Here is a 27600-nt window from a genome sequence, read left to right as displayed (position 1 = left end):
GTTTTTATATATTATATATTTGCAAACAATCCTAAAAAACCTGTTCTTGCTTTGTCATTATGGGGTATTGTGTGTTGATTGATGAGGGGGGAAAAATATTGAATACATTTTAGAATAAAGCTGTAACAAAAAGTCAAGGGGTCTGAATAATTTCCGAATGCATTGTATGTTAGGGCGGAGAAAGGGAGAAAGAGTTGTAGGAGATGAAAGCGGGAGACAGGGCAAGTGATGATGTTGCATCTTCAAACTTGGCTGGGAAAGTCCTTAGTGTCCTTTTTTTGGGGAGGGGGGGGGTCGATACCATGGATCTGCTGTGTCATGATGCAGTGTGTATTATGGTCACTGGAGGGAGTGTCTCAACCACGGACACGTTCTGCGGGTTGAATCTAGATAGATTTAAGAGAACAGCTCATAAGGGGGGTGGGTTAAAGAGGGGGTGTAGGGGTGAGTCAGCATTCTTCACACAACCCAGAGAAAGATACGGACCAAGCTAATGACTATGGTCCATTTCTCACTTCTTCAAAGTGTGCACTCATTCACCCCCCATGCATGGATTTAATAGGATTAAACTGGACCCTCTTTGATTGGAGTGGTGTAAGGGAGCTTCCACCATGTCTTCCACCCCCCCCCGGATGTGAGGAATATGGTGGAAGCTGAGTGAGGTCAGAGGTGATGTTACAGCACACTGTAGATTCATCTAATAATATGACAATATAACTGATCAATAAAACTGAAGAATCATCATGAATATTTTATTCTCTGTTCAGAACCCCAGCAATCTCAACAATCTCTCCAATCTATTAGTTTTTTTCATCTAATGCATTTCTTATCAGTTTCTTCACATAAAACGTATCTCAGACAGATCAACCTGCGCATTAAATATGGAGTCAGCCAGCTTGAGGTCGCACTTCGAGTGTGAGTGAGAGGGGAGAGAAAGAGGGGGGCGGGGCTGGCTGCAGCGTGACTTAAATATGCTGCAGCATCCAGCAGGTTGTGTCTTTCTGTCTCTCGTTCTCTCCATCGCACGCACGCCTGCTCTCTCTTTATTTCTCTCTTCCTCTCTCCTCTCTCTGCTCGGTCGCTCGCTCCTCTTCTCTCTCAGTCTGCATCCTGTAGCCCTGCTGTGCAGTCCTCTCTCCTTCTTTCGCTCTCTACATCGCTCTCTCTGCAGCGCTATTGGAGAAGAAGTCACTGACACACACATACAATCTCTTCCTCACACACAGTCTCTTCCTCACACACACACACACACACACACACACACACTTCGTCTCTCTCACACGCTCTGTGCGACCAGCCCAGCCAGCAGGCCCGTTTCGGAGCAGGGGAGCCCAGTAGAGACCTAATCCCAGGATGGATGTACTGATGAGAGGGTTCAGCATGGCTAAGGAGGGGGTGGTGGCCGCAGCAGAGAAGACTAAGGCTGGGGTGGAGGGGGCAGCCGCCAAGACCAAGGAGGGGGTCATGTATGTAGGTAAGTGTTTGTGTGTGTGTCTGTGTGTGTGCTTAAAAGGGCTCCTGTGGGTGCACCAGTCTGGGACAGTTACAGTGAGAAGTGAGAAGAAGGGGAGGTGGTTGCCAAGGAGCAGAGGCAGAATACTGCAGAACTGGTGCAGAGAGAGAGAGGGAGAGAGAGTGAGGAGGAGGAGAGGGGGAAGAAAGAGAGAGCTGGGGTGTGGTGGAGACAAGGATGGAGGAAAGAGTAGATGGAGAGATAGGAAGACATTGAGTGAGGGAATCAGAGAAAGAGAGGAGGATCGAGAAAAATTAATTAGCAGAGAGTGATGAGCAAAACGAAGAGGAAAAATGAGTGGATGAGAAAGGATGAGAGGAAGAGAGAAAATGGGAGGGAACTAGACAAGAGGAGGGGAGAGAGGGAAAGATGTAGTGTGACATTGGGGGATAGTGTGGCGGCACTGCAGCAGTTCATAAGAGCGCTATAACATGTTATAATCAAGATAAGACCATGCCAAGGCTGCTACCACCAGGTCATTAGATAGGGTCCAGTACTGTGAGAGGGGATTCTGTGAGGGGATTCACCAGTGTGTGTGAGTGTATTTGTGCGTCAGAGCTCAAGGTTAGCCTGTGTGAGGGCCAAAGGGTTTGGGGTAGGAACAGGGTATGCATGCTGGCACGCGCACACACGCGCACACACACACACACACACACACACACACACACACACACACACACACACACACACACACACACACACACACACACACACACACACACACACACACACACACACACACACACACACACACACACACACACACACACACACACACACACACACACACACACACACACACACACACACGTCATTCTGACAGTTACAGCTAACACTGCAGAATATCAAGACAGACAGAAAAACGTGATGGACTTGATGAAACGTGTGTGTGTGTTTTTGTATTATTTGTGGCTGGGGGGCGGGGCATCAGGGACATGGAGCACTGCAGCAATCCTCTCTCTTCGCCCCCGTGTGTGTTGTGTGGTGTGTATGCGCATGCGTGTGTGTCCTCACGTGCTGCTGGCTAGTGTGTGACCGTTGATGACTAACTACCTTCCTCCCCTTCAGAGTATATGCCCTTTACAACTAGGGAACAGAGAGAGGGAGTGATGGGGAGAGACAACGAGAGAGAGAGGGGGGGGGCAATCTTTAATGGCTCAATTCAACATTCATTCATAGCCAAATCAATGCCAATTTACAATTAAAAGGGAGAGAGAGATACAGAGAGAGGGGGGTGTTATGTCATAGAGCTAGCAGCTTAAAGATCAACAGATGGAGAAAGAGAGGGAGCGAGATGGATAAAGCCAGAGTAGGGGATAGAGAGGGGAATGGCGAGTGGTGGATAGAGGTAGAGGATAGAGAGGTGGACAAAGAGGAGCTGTAGTTAGAGAAAGAGAGAGAAATGTATTCAGTGGATTGTCGAGGCTCAATGTCCCTGATCACCTACTGCATCTAATCTATCAACTAAGACTTCATGACCTCCGCAGAGTGTGTGTGTGTGAATGTGTGTGTGTGTTAGCCCATTAAAGGAGCAGAGCCGGACCAATCGGAGCGAATCACGTGTGGATTATTACCTCTATCACAAAATGCAAAAGCAGAATGCACCTCCTCGCTAACAAGGTCGTCCACTCAGAGCTTACTGGAGCAGAAGTGTGCGTGTGTCGGTGTGTGTGTTCTGTCCTATGGAGCGTACGGCCGTTTTACAGGTCATTGGCTGAAGAGGAGCGCTCTCTCTCTCTCTCTCAGGGGTAAACCCTGCTGCTAAACCTTACAGCTAAAACACTGCATTTGGTCCTTGGCCTGGATAGTGTAGACAGACAGACAGGTTCTACGCACATACAGACAGACACATACGCAGTCGGATATGCTAGATAGAGGCCGTACCCAGGAGGGGTGCTCCTCTGACTCAGAGAAGGAAGCTGTGTCATAGCCACGCTGCAAATGGGTGTGTGTATTGGTGTATGTCTGCTGCAGTACTGCGCAGCTCGGCACGTGGCTCACAGACTACGGGGAGCGTGCAGAGAGAGAGAAAGAGAGAGAAATAGACCGAGGTGGAACGAGAGGGGAGAGAAAAAAAGAGGTAGCGAAATGGAGGAGGAAGCGAGGCATCTGCAGTTCTGAGACTGTGGAGGAGAGAGAAAGGGGGGACGAGAGATAGAGATAAAGCGAGAGTGTGCATCTCCAATGAACTGTGTGCTATGGAAACGTGTGTCATGTATGTGAAAGAGATATATCATTATTCTGGTTTTGTGCTGGATTTGCTCATGCATCATCCCTATAGGCTCCCTTTCTCTCTATACCCCTCCCACTCTCTCTATACCCCCTCCCTCTCTCTTTTTCCCCTCTATCCAGCTGGTTACATAACTACTATTTAATCAGCCTAGGAACCTTTCATACTGTAGCATCAGAGAAACACTGTCTATGGCGGAGCGTACTTAGAAGATAATATCATCCATTTGGATTTTACAGAGTGTGACATACAGTATGCTGCTGAATTATACACTGCCACCTGCAGTGCTCTCCCTGCTACTACAACCTCACCCAATAAATGAGCAAAAAAAAAAGAAAGGTCCTCTCACTGTCAACTGCCTTTATTTTCAGCAAACGTATTATTATATTTTGTATGAACATAACAAGATTAAAAAACTGAGACATAAACTGAACAAGTTCCACAGATATGTGACTAAAAGAAATAGAATAATGTGTTCCTGAACAAAGGGGGGTCAAAATCAAAAGTAATAGTCAGCATATGGTGTGGCCACCAGCTGCATTAAGTACTGCAGTGCATCTCCTCCTCTTGGACTGCATCCGATTTGCCAGTTCTTGCTGTTACCCAACTCTTCCATCAAGGCACGTGCAAGTTCCTGGTCATTTCTGGGGGGAATGGCCCTAGCCCTTACCCTCCGATCCAACAGGTCCCAGACGTGAGATCCGGGCTCTTCGCTGGCCATGGAAGAACACTGACATTCCTGTATTGCAGGAAATCACGCACAGAATGAGCAGTATGGCTGGTGGCATTGTCATGCTGGGTCATTTCAGGATGAGCCTGCAGGAAGGGCAAAAGATGAGGGAGGAGTTCCCTGTAATGCACAGCATTGAGATTGCCTGCAATGACAACAAGCTCAGTCAGATGATGCTGTGACACACTGCTCCAGACCATGACGGACCCTCCACTTCCAAATCGATCACGCTCCAGAGTACAGGCCTCGGTGTAACGCTCATTCCTTCAACGATAAACGTGAATCCGACCATCACTCCTGGTGAGACAAAACCGTGACTCGTCAGTGACGAGCACTTTTTGCCAGTCCTGTCTGGTCCAGCGACGGTGGGTTTGTGCCCATAGGGGACGTTGTTGCTGGTGATGTCTGGAGAGGACCTGCCTTACAACAGGCCTACAAGCCCTCATTCCAGCCTCTCTCAGCCTGTTGTGGACAGTCTGAGCACTGATGGAGGGATTGTGCGTTCCTGGTGTAACTCAGGCAGTTGTTGTTGTCATCCTGTACCTGTCCCGCAGGTGTGATGTTCGGATGTACCGATCCTGTGCAGGTGTTTTTACACGTGGTCAGCCACTACGAGAACAGCTGTCCTGTCTCCCTGTAGCGCTGTCTTAGGCGTCTCACAGTACGGACATAGCAATTTATTGCCCTGGCCACATCTGCAGTCCTCATGCCTCCTTGCACATTCACCCTGATGAGCAGGGACCCTGGGCATCTTTCTTTTGGTGTTTTTCAGAGTCAGTAGAAAGGCCTCTTTAGTGTCCTAAGTTATCATAACTGTGACCTTAATTGCCTACCGTCTGTAAGATGTTAGTGTCTTAACGAGCGTTCCACAGGTGCATGTCCATTAATTTGTTTATGGTTCATTGAACAAGCATGGGAAACAGTGTTTAAACCCTTTACAATGAAGATCTGTGAAGTCTTTTGGATTTTTACGATTTATCTTTGAAAGACAAGGTCCTGAAAAAGGGGAGTTTACATTACTAAACGGTCACAACAGATTTCTGTTTGCTGCACTCCTTCATTAACACAGTACTTCTTAGGCTGCGTTTATATAGTTAATCACAAAACTGATCCCTGATCATGTTTCATGGCATCCATTGCAATGTGATTGATCTGTTGACATGTTGTGATGTCTCGCCTGTCCTCAGGTTCAAAGACAAAGGAGGGAATGGACGCAGGAGTAAACAAAGGTGAGACACACACACATTCTTGTGGGATCGGATTGATTTTTTAACTGACTGATCGATCTCTTTGTGTCAGTTGCTAACCGCGACCAGGCAAACATCGTCGGGGACCCCACTGCTGCCGGAGCTGACCTCTCGCAGGGTGGCATGGAGAACACCGGACAGGCGGTGAGTTACCATGACAACGGATGAAAGAATGATTGATCAATTAGTGACTGACAGGTCAATGTGAACAAGAATATTCAAGTGATCAACATACTAATAACTAGACACCAAACTTGACATTGTCATTCAGGTAGCCTATGAAAGCCCAGGCTTCTGGCATCGTGAGACCTTCAATCAGGTGGCACAGCACCCTTTTTAAATTATTACAATAGAATGAGAAATACAACTAGGTTGAGCAACAACATGACTGCAGCATCAACAATCATAACAGTGTCTAAATCCTTCAGTTGGGCTCAGACAGTAGTGCTTTTGCCTGCGAACAGTCTGCTGCTTGACCACATGGTGGCGCTATTTAATACAGTACAGCAGCACAGAGACAGACGGGAATGACAGCTCCTCTAATAGCCAGTGGTTCAGAGGTCCAGGCAGATTCGGTTTGACGGTAGGCCTATAACTCACTCCACATTCCCAATATGAAGAGGTCTGAATTTTTCTGCTGTGAATCGTGTGTGTGTGTGTGTGTGTGTGTGTGTGTGCGAAGGTGTGTTTTACTTTGCTGGTTGGCACCTTTGTGTGTGTGGCAGCCAGTTTCAAAGTCCTACTGTTGTGATCCTGCTATGCTGTTGTGTTACGATTCTATTGTGTTGTGCTGAGAGTGTTGATATTGTGTGTTGATATAGCTTCTATTTTGTGCGCTTACGTTGCAATTGTAGCAGTGCTGTGTTGGCGTTGTGCTGCTAACCCTTTGTTGTTATTGTTGTGTTTGTTTCCTCTACGTTCCATTGGTAGGAGGAGCCTCAGCCTGTATACGAGGTGCCTATTGGGCAGGAGAGAGAAGGGGGGGTTCAGAGGTTATAGGTTATGGCGGGGTGGCTGGCTAGGGAATGCTGCATGATTCCGCCTAACATAGATCATTCCTAAGGGGGCTTTGAAACACTGACAGCCTAGTGTGCTGTTAGGACCTGGGGTTACATTCTAAACCTGTTTTAACCCTCTCCTAACCCTCTCCTAACCCTCTCCATAACCATGTCTAGCTGTGTTCTACTTCAGCTAGGTGTAATATAGATAATGACGCTGCATCTCTGGTGTAGCATATGGACATGCACTTACTCTGAATGGATCCCTCTGGTTAGGGTGCACAGAAAATGTGTAACAGAGTTTGTTCCTGTGCCATGCTAACGACTGCCGACGAAAAGAATGGCTTTGGTTGGTTGGGGCAACATTACTTCAGGTCTCAAGGATGGCGCCATTACATCTACTCTGCTAGCTATGGAATGCTAACCTCCGCCTCATTAGACACTTCAGCTCAGAGACTGGGACTGAGTGGCCTTGTATCATTCTTAACCCTGTCATAAGCATGACATAAGGGATAATGTGCTTGATGTAGCTGTAACCTACTGGGTTTGAAGCACGCCGCACGATTGCGCTAGCCCAAAGCACCAAAGCCTAGGTACCAGGTCTAGGAGCCAACACAAGTCTTCAGGTCTCAGGCAAGGTTACCCATCACATGGACATGGTTCACTGCTTGAGACCCTAGACCTCTCATGTCATCCCACCTTCATTTTCTTCCTTCCCTACTCTTACGTAAACTCTCTCTCTGTAGGCGGAATATGGAGGAATGGAGCAGGGAGGAGAAGGAGAGGTAAGTGATAACGAACCACAGGTTTTTTGTTACTTTCTTTATGCATAAGATGGTGATATCATGACATGATTGTTGATACTCCCTCTCTCGCTCACTCTCACTCACTCGCAGGGCTCTCAGGGCGGCTACTAGTCATTCCAGGGATCTCTTCTCCCCAGCCTTCCGTTTGGTCGCTCGCTACCCTCACCCTGCTGTTCCAGACTTCCAGATGTTCTACTTCTTTTTTTGTGACTTTATGGAACCAAAACCGATACAGACTCTTCCAGATACCCCCTTTGCCCTCCCTAATACCCTCTGTTGCTCCTAGCAGCCCCCTTCTGGCCCCCCTCTCCTGTATAGCTCCCTGCCTTTGTGTCGTTGTCGTCATGTTGTTCGCCCTAGTGTTATGTTCTCCCTATCGCCACCCAGTACTCTATCAAGAGGCCTGCGCACACACACACACGCACACACACACACACACACACACACACACACACACACACACACACACACACACACACACACACACACACACACCAGTACTCGCCACCCAGTACTCTATCAAGAGGCCTGCGCACACACACAAGAGGCCTGCGCACACACACACACACACACACACACACACACACACACACACACACACACACACACACACACACACACACACACACACACACACACACACACACACACACACACACACACACACACACACACACACACACACACACACACACGAGCTGTGATGATTATTCAGGACTACGGAACCACAGAGAGATGTATCGTAGTTTGGATGCTTGTGTGTGTGTCTCTGTTAGACGTGTCAGGTAGTAGGCCAGTTCAGGGGTGTTCTGTCCATGAGATGCTGCTGTAGGGACATGTGCAATGAATTAGAGAGTGTGTGTGTGTGTGTGTGTTGAAGTGTGTTTGGAAACACATGTAACAGGGTCATATTAAAACCAATTAACTAGCCGGCTTATATTGTTGCACTTGTTAAGTCAAGGGGTCTTAGGCATAGTTTACTGGTCTGTAACCTGATTTGATGTGTGCATCGATATGAGAAGGAAGCGTATGTGACCAGGTGTTGAATGTACGTGCGAACAGGAGACAGCCACCTTACCTTAAGTCCAGGGCCAGCTCCTTCTTGACCTCTTGACCAGCCAGTCCAAGTGGATTATTACTTGTTCATATGGTGAAACATAAATATGTACAAAAAGGAAACAAGAAAAAGGCATCCCCAAATAAAGAAGTTAACTAACACAAAGAAACAAACAAAAGGCCGGCAGAGAGGCTTCTGGCCTCCTCTCTTTCTCCCAGACAGCCAATCACCCCAATTGGCTGCACCTGATGTTCTTTTCAAGGCTTAGCTCAGCACCTAGACCTGCCAGCTGCCACCTGGGGGTGTAGTGTGGGTGTATCCTAGATAGTGTGTTGCCAAACTGTGTGTTAACACCACACTACCCGGCATATCAAAACAATATGTCAGAAAGCAATACACATGTACTGTTAGTGTGTGTGAGAGGAAGAACGCCCCTGCCACCACTGGGAATCACTTAACAGCAGAAGATATCAGTATACACAATACACTACAGTGGTTTTAGCCTGGGTTTAGTCTGGCTCTAGATATGGCCTGGGTCGACTGGCAGAGTTGGAAGGGAGAAAAGCAGAAAGTGATTCAGAATGATGATTACTTGTGAAAATATGTTGTTGCCATAGTAATATCAAGCAATAGTCAGACAGATAGGTAGAATAGACGAGCATTACGCACAGGGAATGCTGGGAAATGTATATTCCAAATCGATTTTTGATTCCCACAAAAAATAGCAAATTTTCTACTGTCATTGGTCAACTGCTCCTGTTGTCAACCATCTCAGCCACTCAGAGGCTTCCTCTGCCCTGTCACTCAGTGTGTCCCGCCCTTCCGTGTGTCAGCAAGTAACGTAAGAGACTAAAACAGATCTGCCAGGTGCAGGTACAAAGTGTGTGTCTGTGTCTGTGTGTGTGTGTGTCTGTTACATATACAGCAGGTCAGTCCAGCATCAGTGTCTGTATTATAGAGCAGGTATGTGTGTATTATTACTTTGAGGTCAATGGAAACTGATTACTGCATGTTGCCTTATCCAGCACTCTTATATTCACACATCACACACACACACACACACACACACACACACACACACACACACACACACACACACACACACACACACACACACACACACACACACACACACACACACACACACACACACACACAATCCATACACACAGTGCACTCATCAAACACACAGAAATAATACACAAACACACTCATACCTTGTTTAAGTTGGCATCGAAGCAGACTTGCTGATTTTATAAACAGTACCAGTGAATTAAAGACAGTTTTGTTGAAATCCAAACTTGTGCCAATCTTCATTTTCCCTTTTGAGTTATTACTTATTATGCAGTTTATAACAGTATGTATGGCCTACAGTATGTTACCATGGAGATAATGTGGTGCCATCCTGGATATTTTCTATGCTCTCTGCAAGTCTTAGCAATGTTTGTTGTGTGTGTGTGTGTGTGTGTGTGTGTGTGTGTGTGTGTGTGTGTGTGTGTGTGTGTGTGTGTGTGTGTGTGTGTGTGTGTGTGTGTGTGTGTGCCTGTGTTTGTGTTTGTGTGTGTGTTTCTTTAACTATCCTTGCGGGTACCAGAATTCCTCACAAGGATAGTATAACAAGGAAAATTAGGTGGTGGGGACCTTTTGTTCGGAACCGAGGAAACAAGGCTGCGCCCGGGGGACTTCAACGGATAGCGACAGTGAGTCGACGGTGAGTCATCCACTATTGAAGGTCGGGGCCCTACCCGGAAGCGAGTTGAAAAATATGAGATATTGACCGTATATGAACACTTCATTCTGGGTAAAAACCCTTCTGTCAAACGAAATGACAATAGTCGCTCCAGTCTATCCCGAGTACGGGAATTCCTCTGCATTATGTCAGAGGGCAAGGCCGATGAAGGATTGTGTTCCCTGGCTAATTATAGACGTGTGTCTGAGTGGTATAGCCAACGTGAAGACCGTGGTTTGGCACCCTCCACGTTAAAAATGTTTCGGGCCGATGTCCGAAGTTTTCTGAAGTATCTTCTGCAGTTCCGACCGATGAGTCTGCGGGCTACAGCCAGTGGGATTATAAAGGTGTTACTCTGCTTGGCAAAGATGGAGCGGCAGACCCAGACAGCGCACAGGACCCAGACAGCGCACAGGACCCAGACAGCGCACAGGACCCAGACAGCGCACAGGGCCCAGACAGCGCACAGGACCCAGACAGCGCACAGGGCCCAGACAGCGCACAGGACCCAGACAGCGCACAGGACCCAGACAGCGCACAGGACCCAGACAGCGCACAGGACCCAGACAGCGCACAGGACCCAGACAGCGCACAGGACCCAGACAGCGCACAGTACCCAGACAGCGCACAGGACCCAGACAGCGCACAGGGCCCAGACAGCGCACAGGACCCAGACAGCGCACAGGACCCAGACAGCGCACAGGACCCAGACAGCGCACAGGGCCCAGACAGCGCACAGGACCCAGACAGCGCACAGGACCCAGACAGCGCACAGGGCCCAGACAGCGCACAGGGCCCAGACAGCGCACAGGACCCAGACAGCGCACAGGACCCAGACAGCGCACAGGACCCAGACAGCGCACAGGACCCAGACAGCGCACAGGGCCCAGACAGCGCACAGGACCCAGACAGCGCACAGGACCCAGACAGCGCACAGGACCCAGACAGCGCACAGGGCAAAATTTCGCAAACGCTGTAGAGACGTTTCGGCATTGGAAGTAAAGTGACCTTGGGTACACTTCGACAAAGCGTTGCTACAATGAACTTTAATCAAGGGTCGGTTACAGACCTCAGAGCCGTGGCCGACCATATGTGTCACTCCCTGGAAATGCAGGCACGGCACTACCGGTACCACAATTTAACTCATAACGTCACAAATTGAGGGACAAATGAATCCATGATTCACTGATGAATAAAGTACATTTCTTTGAAATTCACCCTTGTCTTTGTCTGTCATTTGGTCACGGTTGAGAATGTATGGAGCCCTGGGGGTCGGAATAACCAGGGTGTTATTTACATTTACATTTAAGTCATTTAGCAGACGCTCTTATCCAGAGCGACTTACAAATTGGTGCATTCACCTATGACATCCAGTGGAACAGCCACTTTACAATAGTGCATCTAAATCTTTTAGGGGGGGGGGGTGAGAAGGATTACTTATCCTATCCTAGGTATTCCTTAAAGAGGTGGGGTTTCAGGTGTCTCCGGAAGGTGGTGATTGACTCCGCTGTCCTGGCGTCGTTATAGGGTACCAGATGCACCGATCTGAAGTGACAGGCCGAGAGAGAGGGCAGGCAGGCAGGGCAGGGCAGGGCAGGGAAGGGCAGGGCAGGGCAGGGAGAGTACGCCCAGGGTCATGGCGATCTGGAGACACCTGGTAATTTGTTCAATCACCACAGCTGGACATAGTCTCTGGAGTGAAAGCTGGACTTTGTCATTTTTCAGCATAGCTCTGTCATTGAATTCCATTGTGTTCCCAGGTGCCCTTGGTGGGGGGGTGTGGGCCCCCACATGGGGTCTCCCCCAACTTGTGTATAGAGCCCCATTCCAGCCCTGGTGGCTCCAGGAGCCATCCCCCCATCGACACCTGGTAATCCGTTCAATCACCAGGTGAACAGCTGAACATAGAGTCCAACTTCTCTCTCATTGCACTGTCATTGACTTACATTTTGTTCCCAGGTGCTGGTGGATAAAAATGTCTTAAAACTTCTCAGGGCTGCAATCCCGTTAACGGGATGATATGACAACAGCCAGTGAAAGTGCAGGGTGCCAAATTCAAAACAACAGAAATCTCATAATTAAATTTCCTCAAACATACATGTATCTTATAACGTTTTCCGATATCATTTTAAAGGTAGTCTTGTTGTTAATCCCACCACAGTGTCCGATTTCAAATATGCTTTACAGCGAAAGCACCACAAACAATTATGTTAGGTCATCACCAAGCCACAGAAAAACACAGCCATTTTTCCAGCCGAAGAGAGGAGTCACAAAAAGCACAAATAGAGATAAAATGAATCACTAACCTTTGATGATCTTCATCAGATGACACTCATAGGACTTAATGTTACACAATACATGTAGGTTTTGTTTGATAAAGTTCATATTTATATAAAAAAATCAGAGTTTACATTGGCGCGTTACGTTCACTAGTTCCAAAAACACCCAGTGATTTTGAATAACCACATCGATTCAACAGAAATACTCATCATAAATGTAGATGATAATACAAGTTATACACATGGAATTATAGATATGCCTCTCCTTAATGCAACCGCTGTGTCAGATTTTTAAAAAACTTTACGGAAAAAGCAAACCATGCAATAATCTGAGACGGCGCTCAGAAGATGAATCAAATTAACCACCATGTTGGAGTCAACAGAAACCAGAAATTACATGATAAATATTCCCTTACCTTTGATGATCTTCATCAGAATGCACTCACAGGAATCGCAGTTCCACAATAAATGCTTGATTTGTTCGATAATTACCATTATTTATGTCCAAGTAGCTACTTTTGTTAGTGTTAGGTACACATATCCAAACGCATGAGCGTTTGGACAAAAACTTCGGACAAAAACTTCAAAAAGTTATATTACAGGTCGAAGAAACATTTCAAACTAAGTATAGAATCAATCATTAGGATGTTTTTATCATAAATCTTCAATAAAGTTCCAACCGGAGAATTCCTTTGTGTCTACAGAAGCAACAGAACGCAAGTCGATATCATGTGGAATGCGAGTGACCAGGAAATTTTAGGGCCTCCCACTGGGTGCACGGTGGATTGCACCAGGGCCTCCTCCCATCACGGGGTAGGACCGTGACCTGGCTGTTCTCTACTTAGTGCGCCCAGGTAGAACCTCTATGTTGCGAGGTGCTACCTGGTTGATCCTGCCAGTAGCATATGCTATGTGGTCCTTCTGTAGCTCAGTTGGTAGAGCATGGCGCTTGTAACGCCAGGGTAGTGGGTTCGATCCCCGGGACCACCCATACATGACTGTAAGTCGCTTTGGATAAAAGCGTCCGCTAAATGGCATATATGATTTATGATATGCTTGTATCATAGATTAAGCCATGCAAGTCTAAGTACACAGGGCCAGTACAGTGAAACTGATTGGATGGTTTAGTGAGGTCACAGCCCTGGTGGAGCGCCGAGACTATCTGGAGGAAGGCCGAAGTGGAGAAGGGTTCCATGTGAACAGCAGTTGAACATGGCTCAGTCGGTCCCCGAATCTGGTGTGGCGGAGACGGGCGCCATGAGGCGTCCTGTGCGGTAACGCAACCGATCCCAGAAAAACTGGCGGGAGCCCCGGGGAGAGTTATCTTTTCTTTGTGAATGGCGGGGCTCCCTGGAGTGGGTTCGCTCCGAGAGAAGGGCTGGCGGCGTCCGTTGAGCTCTTGCTGGCCCTTGAAAATCCGGGGGAGAGGGTGTAAATCTCGGACCAGGCCGTACCCAAATCCGCAGCAGGTCTCCAAGGTGAACAGCCTTTAACATGGTACTCGTAGATTACCTGATTTGGGGTCAGGGTTTTGTAAGTAGCAGAGCAGCTCATTTGCTGTGATCTATTCCAAGTCAGATCTAAGCTTTTCCTCCACCTTCCTCCTTCTTTACTAATGGGTTACCAGGTGCACAGAGAAGGGCCAGGAGCAAGAGTACGAGAGGCCAGAGGCCCAGAGAGAGAGAGAGAGAGGGCAAGCAGGCTAGTGAAGGTGGAGACCCAGCTGGAAAGTTCCACCAGCACCTGGTAACCCATATGTGTGGACATATGTGTGGAGTCTCTGAGCGCAAAGCAGGTGGGTCACCCGGTTACCAGGTGCATGTGGTTCGTGACAACGGAGCTGGTTACCAGGTGCGCGTGGTTCCTGACAGGGTGAGGGGTGCTTAAGTGTGGGTGCCCCAGTTCTCCTGGTGGGTGAGGTTATGGATGGGGGGTGGCCCCGGCTGGGACTTATTTCGAGAGAGAGTGGCGTTGACCTAGGGAGTGTAGGCCTAGAGGCCTGGAGGTCCGTAGTTCCAGGGAGTATGCTATACTCTCAGGCCCAGAGAGAGGGGTGTTGACCCAGGCAGGGAGTGTAGAGGCCTGGAGGTCCATAGTTCCACTGTCCTTCAAGGGGGTAGAGCAGGCAGCCTCTGTGGAGGTTTTTTGGCCTACTGGCAAGGGCTGGCCCCTGGAGCCATTTCCCCCATCAACACCTGGTAACCCGTTCAATCTGTTGATGTTTGGACTTTTTCTGAAGATTTTTTAAAAACCTTCCAAAATGATCAGGGGTGCCCTCTATTGGCTGGGCCCGGGTGTGGGGTGCTCCCATCCCATCCCATGCATGGAGCCCTTCCACCCTCCTAAAGGCATTTTTAACCATTTAAAAAAATGAGCACCTGGTAACCCGTTCAATCACCAGGTGCACAGCTGGAGAGAAACGTGTACTCCAATTTTTCAGAAAATGATTAAAAATACTTCCCGAGGGGTTAGAGGTTCCAATTAGGATGGGTACCTTCTCTCGTGATGGGCTACAGTTACCCTTGGTCGAATAGGACCAGTCTACCCGGAAGCTATTCCTCCCACCCCCTGTACTTATTTTTTATCACCTTCTAACACAAAATTATATTATAAAATGTTATTGAAATACGGTTTTGATGTGCGTCTAGGTGTGCCCTTTCATGCAAAAAAAACCCCATCTAGATTGGACATTTACTTTTCGAGTTATTAATGGTTAAAGACCAAAACGGGGGTTGGGGGATTTGACCCAATCTGGTGGAGCAACACGGTAGCCATGCGGGTGACAGGGCTTATGTCGACAATTGGCCTGCCCCATAGTAACCCCATTCAGTTCCAGATGGACTAGACATGTACCAGGGAAATTTGAGAAACCTGAGAACCATTTGAGAACCATGTCCTAGAGATCCGGGAACGGTGGCAAACTTCTAGACCCGTGCGGATATTTAGAAATGGGCTGTTTTGAGGGTTCTGGGTCCTTCAGAACCACGTTTCTAACGCTCCTAAGGTGGCCATCCCTTCGGCGACTGATTGGTGGTTGTTTAGCCCCAGCTTGGACCCCAGTCAGAGTGCCTCTTGTCAGGCTTAATGTCAAACATGTATAGGCCTGGATGTTCATAAAAGGCCAAGGGCAGAGCTGGGTCTTTTGTCCCATTTGGGTTTTGGGCTTTGGGCCTTAAACCTTGGGCCTTGAAGGTTAGCAGGTCAAGGGAGTGAGTCATTCTCTGAGTCCCAGTCAGAGTGCCTCTTGTCAGGCTGAATGTCAAACGTGTATAGGCCTGGATGGCCATAAAAGGCCATGGGCAGAGCTGGGCCTTTTGTCCCATTTGGGCCTTGGGCTTTTTAGGTCCCCAGGCGCAGGATAAAAATTGAGTGACTCGTCCTAGGTGGGAATCTTGAATCTGGGTCGTCAGATGATAAGGCTTGTTTCCCTCCAGCCCAATTTGTCCCATCTTGGCCCACAGCTGGGGCACATCAGGCCCTTGTTAGGGTTAGATTTAAAGTTAGGGGTTAGGCTTAGGTTTAGGGTTAAGGATAGGATAGGATTATGGTTAGGCTAAGGTTTAAGTTTAGGGTTAGATGTATTGTTAGGGGTTAGGGAAAATGTGATTTTGGATTGGAATCAATTCTTTGGTACCCACAAGGACAGCAATACAAAACTGTGTGTGTGTGTGTGTGTGTGTGTGTGTGTGTGTGTGTGTGTGTGTGTGTGTGTGTGTGTGTGTGTGTGTGTGTGTGTGTGTGTGTGTGTGTGTGTGTGCGTAATGCACCAGGGGTTTAGTCAGGCTCTTTGTCCTCCCCTACAGGTACTGTATGAAGCAACTCCCTCCCTCGGCATGCTGGGAGCTGACAGAGTCACAGAGAGGTCCAGAGCAGTGGTGTGTATTCATGGAGGCCAAGGGTAGCCAGGCTTCCCCAAAGAATTGACCAAGAAAAAAAGAAAAAAACATTCTAAATAATAGAGGCTGAATGTATCTCACCGGAGAAATCATCCGAGTGAACGAAACAGCGTCCCTCTGTCTCAGTCTGTGTAGCCATCAAATTCTGTCTGGTCATAAAGAGTATGACATTGTTGTTGCCTGTAGCATTGAATGCAAGGGAAGCAAGCAAGCATTTGGCCTCCTATGATAAATAAAATTAAAATAATAATAAACAGCAAATCAGCATTAAGCTAAACTGAGTGAGCTCAGATGTGAATGGTCCTGGCGCACCAAAAAAAAGTTTCAAGGGAAGCCAGCTTGGATTTGGCTTCACACCAATCACATTTCATGAGAAGAAAAAATGTAATTGACCAATTTCTTTTTTTTTTGCATCTCATTGTGTCATTGTCCTCTGGTGGTTAGCTAGCTAAAATCAGCCCTTTTCTAAATTATCCATGGCTGGAGATAGGGATTTGAACTTTTGTTTTTTCTTAATTCTCCGTATTGGCCAATAATTATAACTCTGATTCTAATCCAACCATAAATTCATACATTGTGCTCCTGGCCTGTGCGGATGGAAGTTCAACATGTAGCTACAGTAGATGCAGTAGGCTAACTAACTGGCATGGTGCATTGTATTCATACTTTAAAAAAATATATATATAAATTTAGCAGACACTCTTATCCAGAGCGACTTACAGGAGCAATTAGGTTGCTCTCCGGTTTTATGATGAAACAAAGGTGTGGTTGAATTTATTCTGGACACTGTGTCTTCTTATTGTCTCAGCCTTAGGCCTCAAGGAATATGAACTGACAGGTTTTAGGGCAAATAATGCAATTATCACAACATATACACTACCAGTCAATTATTATTGGCACATTCACCAACTCCCCTCTCCGGAGGGCAAAAGTACATTTGTTTTACAGGTATTTTGTTACTTATACAGTACCAGTCAAAAGTTTGGACACAACAACTCATTCAAGGGTTTTTCTTTATTTTTACTATCTTCTACATTGTAGAACAATAGTGAAGACATCAAAACTCTGAAATAACACATATGGAATCATGTAGTAACCAAAGAAGCGTTTAACAAATATTTGAACACTTTGTTTAACAAATATAGCGTTTAACAAATATTTTATATTTGAGATTCTTCAGAGTAGCCTCCCTTTGCCTTGATGACAGCTTTGCACACTCTTAGCATTCTCTCAACCAGCTTCACCTGGAATGCTTTTCCAACAGTCTTGAAGGAGTTCCCACATATGCTGAGCACTTGTTGGCTGCTTTCCTTTACTCTGCGGTCCTACTCATCGAAAACCATCTCAATCGGGTTGAGGTCAGGTGATTGTGGAGGCCAGGTCATCTGATGCAGCACTCCATCACTCTCCTTTTTGGTCAAATAGCCCTTAAACAGCCTGGAGGTGTGTTGGGTCATTGTCCTGTTAAAAAAAAAAAACAGATGGGATGGCGCATCGCTGCAGAATGCTGTGGTAGCCATGCTGGTTAAGTGTGCCTTGAATTCTAAATAAATCACTGACAGTGTCACCAGTAAAGCACCCCCACACCATCACACCTCCTCTTCTAAGCTTCACGGTGGGAACCACAGATGCAGAGATCATCCGTTCACTTAATCTGCATCGGTTGGAACCAAAAAATCCCAGCTGTCAGAGCAGATCACTGCACCTGTACATAGCCCATCTATAAATAGCCCAAACAATTACCTCATCCCTTACTGTATTTATTTATTTTGCTCCCTTGCACCCCAGTATTTCTACTTTGTACATTCACCTACTGCCAGGTCGCAGTTGTAAATGAGAACTTGTTCTCAACTTGCCTACCTGGTTAAACAAAGGTAAAATAAAATAAATAAAATATATTCACGAAGTCTCCTCTGAACAGTTGACGTTGAGATGTGTCTGTTACTTGTACTCTGTGAAGCATTTATTGGGGTTACAATTTCTGTGGCTGTTAACTATAATGAATTTATCCTCTGCAGCAGAGGTAACTCTGGGTCTGCCTTTCCTGTGGCGGTCCTCATGAGCACTTGATGGTTTTTGCGACTGCACTTGAAGCATTGCATTGACTGACCTTCATGTCTTAAAGTAATGATGGACTGTCATTTCTCTTTGCTTATTTGAGCTGTTCTTGCCATAATATGGACTTGGTCTTTTACCAAATAGGGCTATCTTCTGTATACCAACCCTACCTTGTGACAATGCAACTGATTGGCTCAAACGCATTAAGGCGGAAAGAAATTCCACAAATTAACATTTAACAAGGCACACCTGTGAATTGAAATGCATTCCAGGTGACTACCTCATGAAGCTGGTTGAGAGAATGCCAAGAATGTGGCAACTTTGAAGAATCTTAAATATAAAATATATTTTGATTGACACTTTTTTGGTTACTACACGATTCCATTTGTGTTATTTCATAGTTTTGATGTCATCACTATTATTCTACAATGCAGAAAATAGTTCAAATAAAGAAAAACCCTTGAATGAGTAGGTGTGTCCAAACTTTTGACTGGTGCTGTAGGTTGTAATATGTCTTTTTTACTGTCGACCTGGCCTCCCCAATGATTTTACCCACGCAGCGCAACTGGTTAAGAGGTCAGGAAGAAAACAAAGCCAACGTAGAACCTCTAGTGTCATTGAGCCCAGTCCTAGGGCTCTATTCAGTCTGTATCGCTGAAGCGTTATAGATTGATCCGACCTACGCAGCGTTTACAGTGATGCAGTCTCCCCCAACGAGGCAACATTGCCTTTACATTTCTATCACGCTGTAACGTTCAGTGGTCTAAAGTACTTTAAGTAAAAATTCTTTAAAGTACTTAAGTAGTTTTTTGGGGGTATCTGGAATTTACTATTTATTATATATAATACAATTCAAGGAAACGTACCGTATTATATAGAGACATGATTGCATGGAACGCCCTTCCATCTCGTATAGAGAAAGTGAACAGCAAATAAAGCAACAGCTCGCGGCACAATGCCTCTCCCCCATGTGACCTACTTGTTGTGTGTATGTACTGACAGGTATGTGTAACTGATAGATGCACATACACTACACGTGAATGTTTTTAAATGTATGTAAATTGTAAAGTTTTTTGTTTGTAACATATTTTCTGTTATTTGGTGGACCCCAGCAACATAAGCTGTCGCCATTGGCGTAGGCTAATGGGGATCCTACTAAATCACATCAAAATCAAATCATTCAACAAAAAAAACAATGTACTTTTTACTCCATCCCTGACACCCAAAAGCACTTGTTACATTTCAAATGCTTAGCAAAACAGGAAAAGGGTCCTCAAATTCATGCACTTATCAAGAGAACATCCCTGGTCATCCCTACTGCCTATGATCTGCTTAGTTTGTCATTTATATCTGAGTGCTGGAGCGTGCCACTGGCTTTCTGTCAATGTTCAAAACAAGAAAATCATGTCGTATGGTTTGCTTAATATAAAGAATGTAAAATGATTTATACTTTTACTTTTGATACTTAAGTATATTTAATGAATTACATTTACTTTTGATACTTAAGTATATTTCAAAGCAAATTCTTTTAGACTTTTAACCAAGTAGGATTTTGCTGGGTGACTTTCCCTTTAACTTGAATCATTTTCTATTAAGGTATCCTTACTTTTACTCAAGTATGACAAGTGGGTACTTTTTCCACCACTGGTAACGCTGAACTTTAGCGATACGGTTTGAATAGAGCCATTAGTGTTTTAATGATCTTTCAGGATGACATGTAACCAGCCCAATGTTCCATTCACAGACAAGTCCTTAACTGCTCCACACACACTTAGATCCTGCGCCAGAAGACATTAAAACAGAGGAGTGTCTTGCCAGAGGTGGAATGGAGAGGAGCCACACCTAGGCGTGGTAGGTGTCACTTTCTCACACTCTCACACACATACATACATACATACATACGTACAGCCAACACCCCTAAGGAATCCACACAAACACAGAGAAACAATCTATGAGAGAACTGTCCGGGTACGGAGTGCGTTCTATACTGGTTTTTGCTTGGCCCATGTATTGTTGTGTTTGTTTTTATAGCTGAGCTGTTTTTACGGTCAGTCAAAAGTCTGGTAACCTCCCAGGACATCACATCCAGTATTTCCTGTTTCCCATGCATCTTTATATCAAATAAATGAATTATTCATGTATTAATTGCATCTAATAATGTGTCATTTGCATCTTCACATTATGGATATCTATGAAGTGAATAGGGATTGTGTGTGTATGTGCATGCATATGTGACTCCCAAGTCCAAGTATCTGCATATCCTTTATCATTTTTGGGTCCTCAGTTCAAACAATGTTTGAGGATCCTAATAAAGTTAGGAGGCCTCTCCCACCTACGGTATTTACAGTTCTGCTGCTGGGCATTTCCACTGACAACAAGTTTTCATATGGACACCAACAACAAAAGCATTGCGCACCCTGAGGTTGTGTGTGTGTGACTTGAGGGGTGTGTGATGGAGGGGTGGCCTCTAAGCAGCTCTCCCAACCTCATATAAACCAATGCACACACACACACCCACCCACATCCAAAAGTTCTCACACACTCTACCGCCGAGTACAGAACACGCAGAGATGGATCTTCTGAAAGGATCAGGGAAACAGGTGGATGCGGTCATCGACAAAGCAGGTGAGAAAAAGGCATCTATAAGATAAATTGATAATGGTGTTTGTTTACGTGGTTGAATGATGGGGGACATTCATGTGGAGAATTAATCGTTTAAAACCAAACACACAGCAAAAATGATGTTTATATGCAGTAATATACAGTTTTGCTTTGATTTGAGTGTTCATTGTTGTGTTATCAGCCTTCAAAATGTTCAATCTGGACTTTGGTATTTTAAGCGCATCTGCAGTTGATGAGCCAACAACGTTCTTAAACCAAATAAGGAAGAGAAAAAAAATCTTGGATCTGTACTTTATGGCACTGCTCATGTTTCAAAATGTTCAGTTGGATTTGTCTAGATTTAAAAGTGTGGGAGCTCATTTCTATCAGAAAGGGAAAAAATAAACAAAGATTCTGTGGCATCACATCATGAGTTCCAGCTGATACATTCTCCCTAACGAGACATACGATTTAATTCCACCAAATGTCTCGTCATGTCGAGACAGAAGGTGCATGTTTGACAGCCCCCCCCCACTCTCTCTCCCTCTGTCTAGCTGGTGTGGTGAAGGAGAAGGTGGGAGATATGATCGGAGGAGGAACGAAGGAACCAAAGAAAGATCAAGGTGATATGTCTATTCTGAGTTACAATGCTAACACGGTCATGTAGCCTCACCTGTATGGGTCTCGATCAGGGATGTCAAACGAAAGTAACTCAGTATACTTTCAAATAACTAAAACCAAATCCAAACTGTGTGGAAATTATAATAGACCCACATAGTTTCTTGACTGTGTCCAGCTCACTAATAATCACAGAAATGAAAGCTAGACAGTAAGGGACCATCGAAAATTCCAAAAACAATGGATACAGGGACAATTTTTTGCTCATTTTGATGGCGAGGAAATATAACTAATGTTCAGGGTGACCCTCCGGACCTCGTTGAAGACAGAATGCGGCCCCCGGGGGAAAATTAGTTTGACACCGCTGATCTAGACACACACCCACAATGTCAACTCTATTCATTGAATTCCTATCTACAACACTCAGTATGTTGCAGCCTCCTAAATGCGACCCAGGTGTAAGATGTATAATGATTCTGTTGGGAGTCCGATGTCTTTGTATGCATTGGTGAAATGGTGACTGATGATGTGGTTGTTTCTCCAGGCATTGGTGAAATGGTGACTGATGATGTGGTTGTTTCTCCAGGTATTGGTGAAATGGTGACTGATGATGTGGTTGTTTCTCCAGGTATTGGTGAAATGGTGACTGATGATGTGGTTGTTTCTCCAGGCATTGGTGAAATGGTGACTGATGATGTGGTTGTTTCTCCAGGTATTGGTGAAATGGTGACTGATGATGTGGTTGTTTCTCCAGGTATTGGTGAAATGGTGACTGATGATGTGGTTGTTTCTCCAGGTATTGGTGAAATGGTGACTGATGATGTGGTTGTTTCTCCAGGTATTGGTGAAATGGTGACTGATGATGTGGTTGTTTCTCCAGGTATTGGTGAAATGGTGACTGATGATGTGGTTGTTTCTCCAGGTATTGGTGAAATGGTGACTGATGATGTGGTTGTTTCTCCAGGTATTGGTGAAATGGTGACTGATGATGTGGTTGTTTCTCCAGGTATTGGTGAAATGGTGACTGATGATGTGGTTGTTTCTCCAGGTATTGGTGAAATGGTGACTGATGATGTGGTTGTTTCTCCAGGTATTGGTGAAATGGTGACTGATGATGTGGTTGTTTCTCCAGGTATTGGTGAAATGGTGACTGATGATGTGGTTGTTTCTCCAGGTATTGGTGAAATGGTGACTGATGATGTGGTTGTTTCTCCAGGTATTGGTGAAATGGTGACTGATGATGTGGTTGTTTCTCCAGGTATTGGTGAAATGGTGACTGATGCGGTGAAAGGGGTAGCAGCCAATGCAGCCAAGGACAGTGCTGCAGACAAGGCCAAGTCTTTCGGAAAGAGCCTTTTGAAATAATCCCCCGACCTGGACTATACCATGTCCCCACTCCCCACGCCATCCCTACATGGACTCTACCATCTCTCCACTCACCCCTGAAGAGTTCTCTGGATACCTCAACCACAAACCTTCCTTCCCCTCAACCAACCCCATACACTGTACTATAACTGAGATCTGTATAAAGTTAATAGGACATGAATAAACATGAATAAAACACCTCTTTCAGCACTAGTCTCTTGTCTGTCTGTACCTCACATACTGCGCGTATACATCACAGTCAAGCCACACTTGTGTTTTTGTCATCATTTTATTAGTTTTCAACAACAAAAAAGGAAATACACATTTCCCAAAGCAATTTCCATTTGCGGGCATGAACGGGTTATTGGAGAAGTAAAAGGAGAACGTTTGTTCCATTGAGTATCTCTACTCTCGCTCAGGGTGGGGTGGGGGGTTTGGAGGAGGGTCAGATTGGACAAGACAGGAGCAGTAGGCAGGGAAGGTTGGGGGGCTCGTGGGGGGGCTGATGTAGTGGAGAAGGGTGGAGAACTTTACTAACAACCAAACACAGTAGAACCCAGTGTTCCTCAGCACAGAACGCTAACCATAACCCCTGACCTCTAACCCTGAGCCCGTATCAACAAAGCGTCTCAGAGTTGAAAATTGGTCATAAGTGCTGAGAATAGAGATATTTCACTCCTACTATTATGTGTGAAAATAAAAGCTATGCATGAAGCCTCTTTCGTCATAAGAGTCACACCTAGTTGACAGATAATTAGGACACCTCATGAGCTGTCCTGACCAGTTAAGAGTTACCAGCAGGTGTCTTGATAACAGACAAATGCAGCCAGTCAGTGGTTCCTGTGTCATTTGCAATAGCTTTTGAGTTTTTAAAAGAACATTTTGATATTTCATCAATTCCTAAATAATCTAGACCTACAATCAACAGTATCTCTTGCCCTTTTTGACAATGATTTCACATCATATGCCTAAATATTTATAACCACTACGCTAATAAATAAACACATTTTCCCATTTTTTTTAATTTCCCCAATTTCCCCAATCTTGTCTCCTCGCTGAAACTCCCCAATGGACTCAGGAGAGGTGAAGGTCGAGTCTGAAACATGAAGGCCGAAACATAAACCTGCCAAACCGCACTCTTAACACCCACCCGCTTAACCCAGAAGCCAGCTGCACCACTGTGTCGGCAGAAACACTGTTCAAACACTGTTCACTGCAAGCACCCAGCCCGCAACAAGGAGTCGCTAGAGCGCGAGCGCAATCAAAGCCGCCCCGGCCAAGCCCTCCCCTAACCCGGATGACGCTGGTCCAATTGTGCGCCGCCCTATGGGACTCCCGGTCATGGGCGGTTGTGACACAGCCTGGGATCGAACCCAGCTTTGTAGTGATGCCTCAAGCTGTGCCTTAGACCTCTGCGCCACTCGGGAGGCCCATCTGAGCAGTGTCAAACTTATTCAGATTTTTTGTGTGTCTTAAAACAGGTTATAACAGGATTCCTAGGACCTTTTCTGAGATGCTTTGTGGATACGGGCCCTGACCTCTAACCTCTGGGAGGAAAACTGAGAAACACATATGATGTCATCTTTCCCTGTTATAAAGTTTTAAACTATTTCCCTTAAAAAAAAAAAGTATAAGTCTAAAGTTAACATTAAATTGATTTCCTTTTCTAAAGTACAGTATAGGGGTGTATGTGCATCTCTTCAGGTCAGAGCTCCGTCAGAGCTAAGGCATCTCCAGTGCTGTGGTCTGAAACCATGGCAACACCAGGGTCAAACAAGACAAAAAGACAGACATTGAACTCAGATAGTAGGGGTTGTCTTGAATCTCTCTCAGCATAGTTTGCTTCCTGCTACAACCTGCTCCTTTCACAATACACAAATAACTGAACGACAATACTGAAACAAAACGATACAGAAATACAGAGTTACTGTCATGATAACGAGATACGGCGAGGTCATGGGACACAGAACACAGTATGTTTCAGTGTGTGTGTATGCATGCATGTCTGTGTGCGTGCGTACGAAGGGGAGGCGGGGATCTCTAATGTAAATGTTCAAATGTTCTAAAGGCTGATTGGGTGATGCGGAAGCGGAAGAACCAATAGCAGGGCAGTATGGGTGGGGTCTGACTTTGATAGGGTGATTATGTGACGGTGATGCCGGCCTCGTTGTAGACCTTGAACACCTTCTCGATGGCGTTGACGTACGCAGCCGTCCGCAGGTCCAGACCCAGGTTGTACTTACTGGCCGTACGCATGATTTGCTGCAGGGGGACAAAAACACACAAACACTAGTTAGATACCAGTTACACTGGCAAAACCAGTCACACACACTGACACAAACATACACAGACACATGGTGGTGTGATTGAGAGGTGCCCCGGGCCAGGGCGGGGGCATTGTCATTATCACAGGCTGTCTCATAGAGAACATATGATTAAATTCTAGGATCTGACTCATCGGCACTAACCTCACAAACACACGCAGACACACACGCACACAGACACACACGTGTACGCACGCTCACACTCTTACCCTGGCAGATCTCTCCATGGTGTAGGCCAGGCCAGAGTGAACAATGTCCTTCTCAGAAGCACCCTGGAGTGGAGAGAGGAAGGAAATATGTGTTATCAAACTGCCAACACATTACATCATTTCCATACCACATCGGTTGTGTGTGTGTGTGTGTGTGTGTGTGTGTGTGTGTGTGTGTGTGCTCACAGCGACTCTGGCCTGGAAGTCAGCGGTGGGGACAATGGGGATCGGTCCTCCCTGCTTTCCAAACTTCCTCTCCAAACTCTCCTGAACGGACACTGACAGAGAGAGACAGCGAGGGATAGAGAGAAATAGTTAGACAGCAATGTAGCAATGTAACCTGATCATTGGCAACCATCGTATTTTCAAGTATATCCAATCGATCAACATTCATCCCTGAAGTTTCCTCTGGGTTCACTCCCACATTTCAGATATCGTTTTCATTAAGTTGAGACCTCAACGTCAGAAAGGCCTATCTGTCATTCTACCTGGCACGTCACCTTAACCTCCGTTATATACGGGAGTGACCAACGGAAAGATCGCCAGTTACACTTGTTTTGAGGTCATCTTTTCAGTTGTCCTTAGAACTCGTAAAAAACGGAAACAATTTCCAAGAGAGGACACAGTACTGTATCTCCTGCTTCACCGAGGTTGTTAAAGGAAGAGGAAAAGGCTTCAGAACTGAACGAACACAGATCTTCTACAGACAGAGAGACGAGATCAGAAAGCGGACACACAGCTCCAGAGTGAGTACAGATTAAAGACTTCCAATATTAGTCAAGGAAATACAGGGCCCTGCTCCTAATATTTAACCTGGCTGTTTTGTGAAAGAGAATATGTTGTTAATGAGTGACCTAGATAATAAATACATTAACATTCATCTTTATTACAGGTGGTAGTATACAAACAGTCAAAGGAAATCTAGTTGCCACATCTAGAAATGGCAGAGGTAAAACAACTGAACATATTGCCCCCCCTCATCCCCTACCCTGAGGGGATGACAGATGAAAAGGAAAAGAAAAAAGAGACATTTTGCAGGGAAATCCTGAGACTTTATATCGTGATGAAAGAAAACAGGCTCCATGCGACCTCATTTTCTACACAACAAATGTTTCTACATGGGAAGAGGAAATACTGAAACACTATCCTGAGGGAAAACAGTGGAGAAAAATTAAAGATGGCAAACAACTGAAAACGAAGGCAGGCACTATAAATGTGTATGATACTGGGATAATCATGGTGCAGGGTAATAGTGAGACGTTAATGATATTCCCAAATGATTTCCCAGCCTTGAGCGAGAGAGTGAGAAAGAGTGTCAAGAGCAAGCGTGTCGAGGCGAGTGAGCGTGTCGAAGAGAAAATGGCAGAGCTAGGCATTGAGGAAAGAGGAGAGCAGAGGAAAAGAGAGAGCGAGGACATAAAAGAGGAAGACATAAAGGTGGAAATAAAGGAAGAGGAGGAAGGAGGAAAAGGGAAGCACTGAACATTCCAGGGCAGATCAGAAGAGAAACATTATTTTACGGGATGTATAATTTGATGAACAGTTATGCTATAGCCTGCTGTTCCTCTCACCTTATTTCATGTATTTCTTATCTGTTGTATCTTTTACCTTTTAATGTTTGTGTTTTTTATTGAGCTTGTATGAAAAATGCATTCATAAGTGCTCACCATCATCATTATCTTGTTTTGGTTATAGTTTAGCACTTTCCCAATGATAAAGGTGCTTAAAGCAAAAAGGTGGTGAATTTCCCCAGCAATATGTGTTTCATTTTGTTTCAAAATGTGTGCTCTAAAATGTATCATGATTTTTTAAATGCACTTCTAATAAAGTTTGATTTAACAAGTGTCAGGAGTCAGGATGTACTATATATTGGGGCGGCAGGTAGCCTAGTGGTTAGTGTTGGGCAGGTAACAGAAAGGTTGCTCGATCAAATCCCCGGT

The 27600-nt window shown here is 45.6% G+C and overlaps 3 protein-coding genes and 1 long non-coding RNA gene across 12 annotated transcripts in view; 3 read left to right on the top strand and 1 right to left on the bottom strand.

The window, feature by feature from the left end:
* The window catches only part of LOC118357442 (glutamate dehydrogenase, mitochondrial-like), a 128585-nt gene that overhangs the window by 70222 nt on the left and 30763 nt on the right, over nt 1-27600 (bottom strand). For 2 of the 6 annotated variants that reach the window (XM_052478205.1, XM_052478208.1), the window contains exon 11: nt 25847-25938. The exons of 2 other annotated variants lie outside the window; for them this stretch is intronic. In XM_052478205.1, coding sequence (XP_052334165.1) covers nt 25847-25938 — 92 coding nt within the window. Of the gene's footprint in view, nt 1-24158; nt 25390-25660; nt 25724-25846; nt 25939-27600 lie in introns of those variants that run through there. 2 more of the 6 variants (XM_035734543.2, XM_052478207.1) reach the window with 2 other exon arrangements.
* LOC118357446 (alpha-synuclein-like) lies at nt 956-9740 on the top strand. Of its 2 annotated transcripts, XM_052478213.1 has the most exons (6): nt 956-1474; nt 5661-5702; nt 5773-5864; nt 6651-6674; nt 7465-7503; nt 7615-9740. In XM_052478213.1, the coding sequence occupies exons 1-6, from the start codon at nt 1354-1356 to the stop codon at nt 7633-7635; spliced, it is 339 nt and encodes a 112-aa protein (XP_052334173.1). In that variant the 5' UTR covers nt 956-1353; the 3' UTR covers nt 7636-9740. The 2 variants fall into 2 exon arrangements, with proteins under 2 accessions (XP_052334173.1, XP_035590441.1); XM_035734548.2 differs by lacking the exon at nt 6651-6674 and having other exon boundaries at nt 971-1474.
* LOC118357445 (uncharacterized) lies at nt 21003-23337 on the top strand. 3 transcript variants are annotated; one of them, XM_052478211.1, is made up of 3 exons: nt 21003-21168; nt 21699-21767; nt 22979-23337. In XM_052478211.1, exons 1-3 carry the CDS (start codon nt 21042-21044, stop codon nt 23125-23127), a joined length of 345 nt encoding a protein of 114 aa, XP_052334171.1. In that variant the 5' UTR covers nt 21003-21041; the 3' UTR covers nt 23128-23337. The 3 variants fall into 3 exon arrangements, with proteins under 3 accessions (XP_052334171.1, XP_052334170.1, XP_052334172.1); XM_052478210.1 differs by having other exon boundaries at nt 22937-23337; XM_052478212.1 differs by having other exon boundaries at nt 21004-21168; nt 23021-23337.
* Nucleotides 25945-27504, top strand: LOC118357449 (uncharacterized). The gene is made up of 2 exons (XR_004820308.2): nt 25945-26406; nt 26553-27504. It is a non-coding gene; the product is annotated as an uncharacterized LOC118357449 (long non-coding RNA).

This window comes from Oncorhynchus keta, chromosome 24 (assembly GCF_023373465.1).
Source record: "Oncorhynchus keta strain PuntledgeMale-10-30-2019 chromosome 24, Oket_V2, whole genome shotgun sequence".
Lineage (NCBI taxonomy): Eukaryota > Metazoa > Chordata > Actinopteri > Salmoniformes > Salmonidae > Oncorhynchus > Oncorhynchus keta.
Note: the sequence above shows the minus strand (reverse complement) of the source record. Positions and strands in the feature narration are given on the sequence as shown.

Excerpts from the sequence above, each read along its gene's own strand:
- LOC118357446 (XM_052478213.1), top strand. The coding sequence starts at position 1,354 with ATGGATGTACTGATGAGAGGGTTCAGCATGGCTAAGGAGGGGGTGGTG. Across the intron at positions 5,865-6,650 it reads TGGAGAACACCGGACAGGCG|GAGGAGCCTCAGCCTGTATA; the intron begins GTGAGTTACCAT and ends TTCCATTGGTAG. Across the intron at positions 7,504-7,614 it reads AGCAGGGAGGAGAAGGAGAG|GGCTCTCAGGGCGGCTACTA; the intron begins GTAAGTGATAAC and ends ACTCACTCGCAG.
- LOC118357445 (XM_052478210.1), top strand. The coding sequence starts at position 21,042 with ATGCACACACACACACCCACCCACATCCAAAAGTTCTCACACACTCTA. Across the intron at positions 21,169-21,698 it reads TGCGGTCATCGACAAAGCAG|CTGGTGTGGTGAAGGAGAAG; the intron begins GTGAGAAAAAGG and ends CCCTCTGTCTAG. Across the intron at positions 21,768-22,936 it reads GGAACCAAAGAAAGATCAAG|GTATTGGTGAAATGGTGACT; the intron begins GTGATATGTCTA and ends TTGTTTCTCCAG.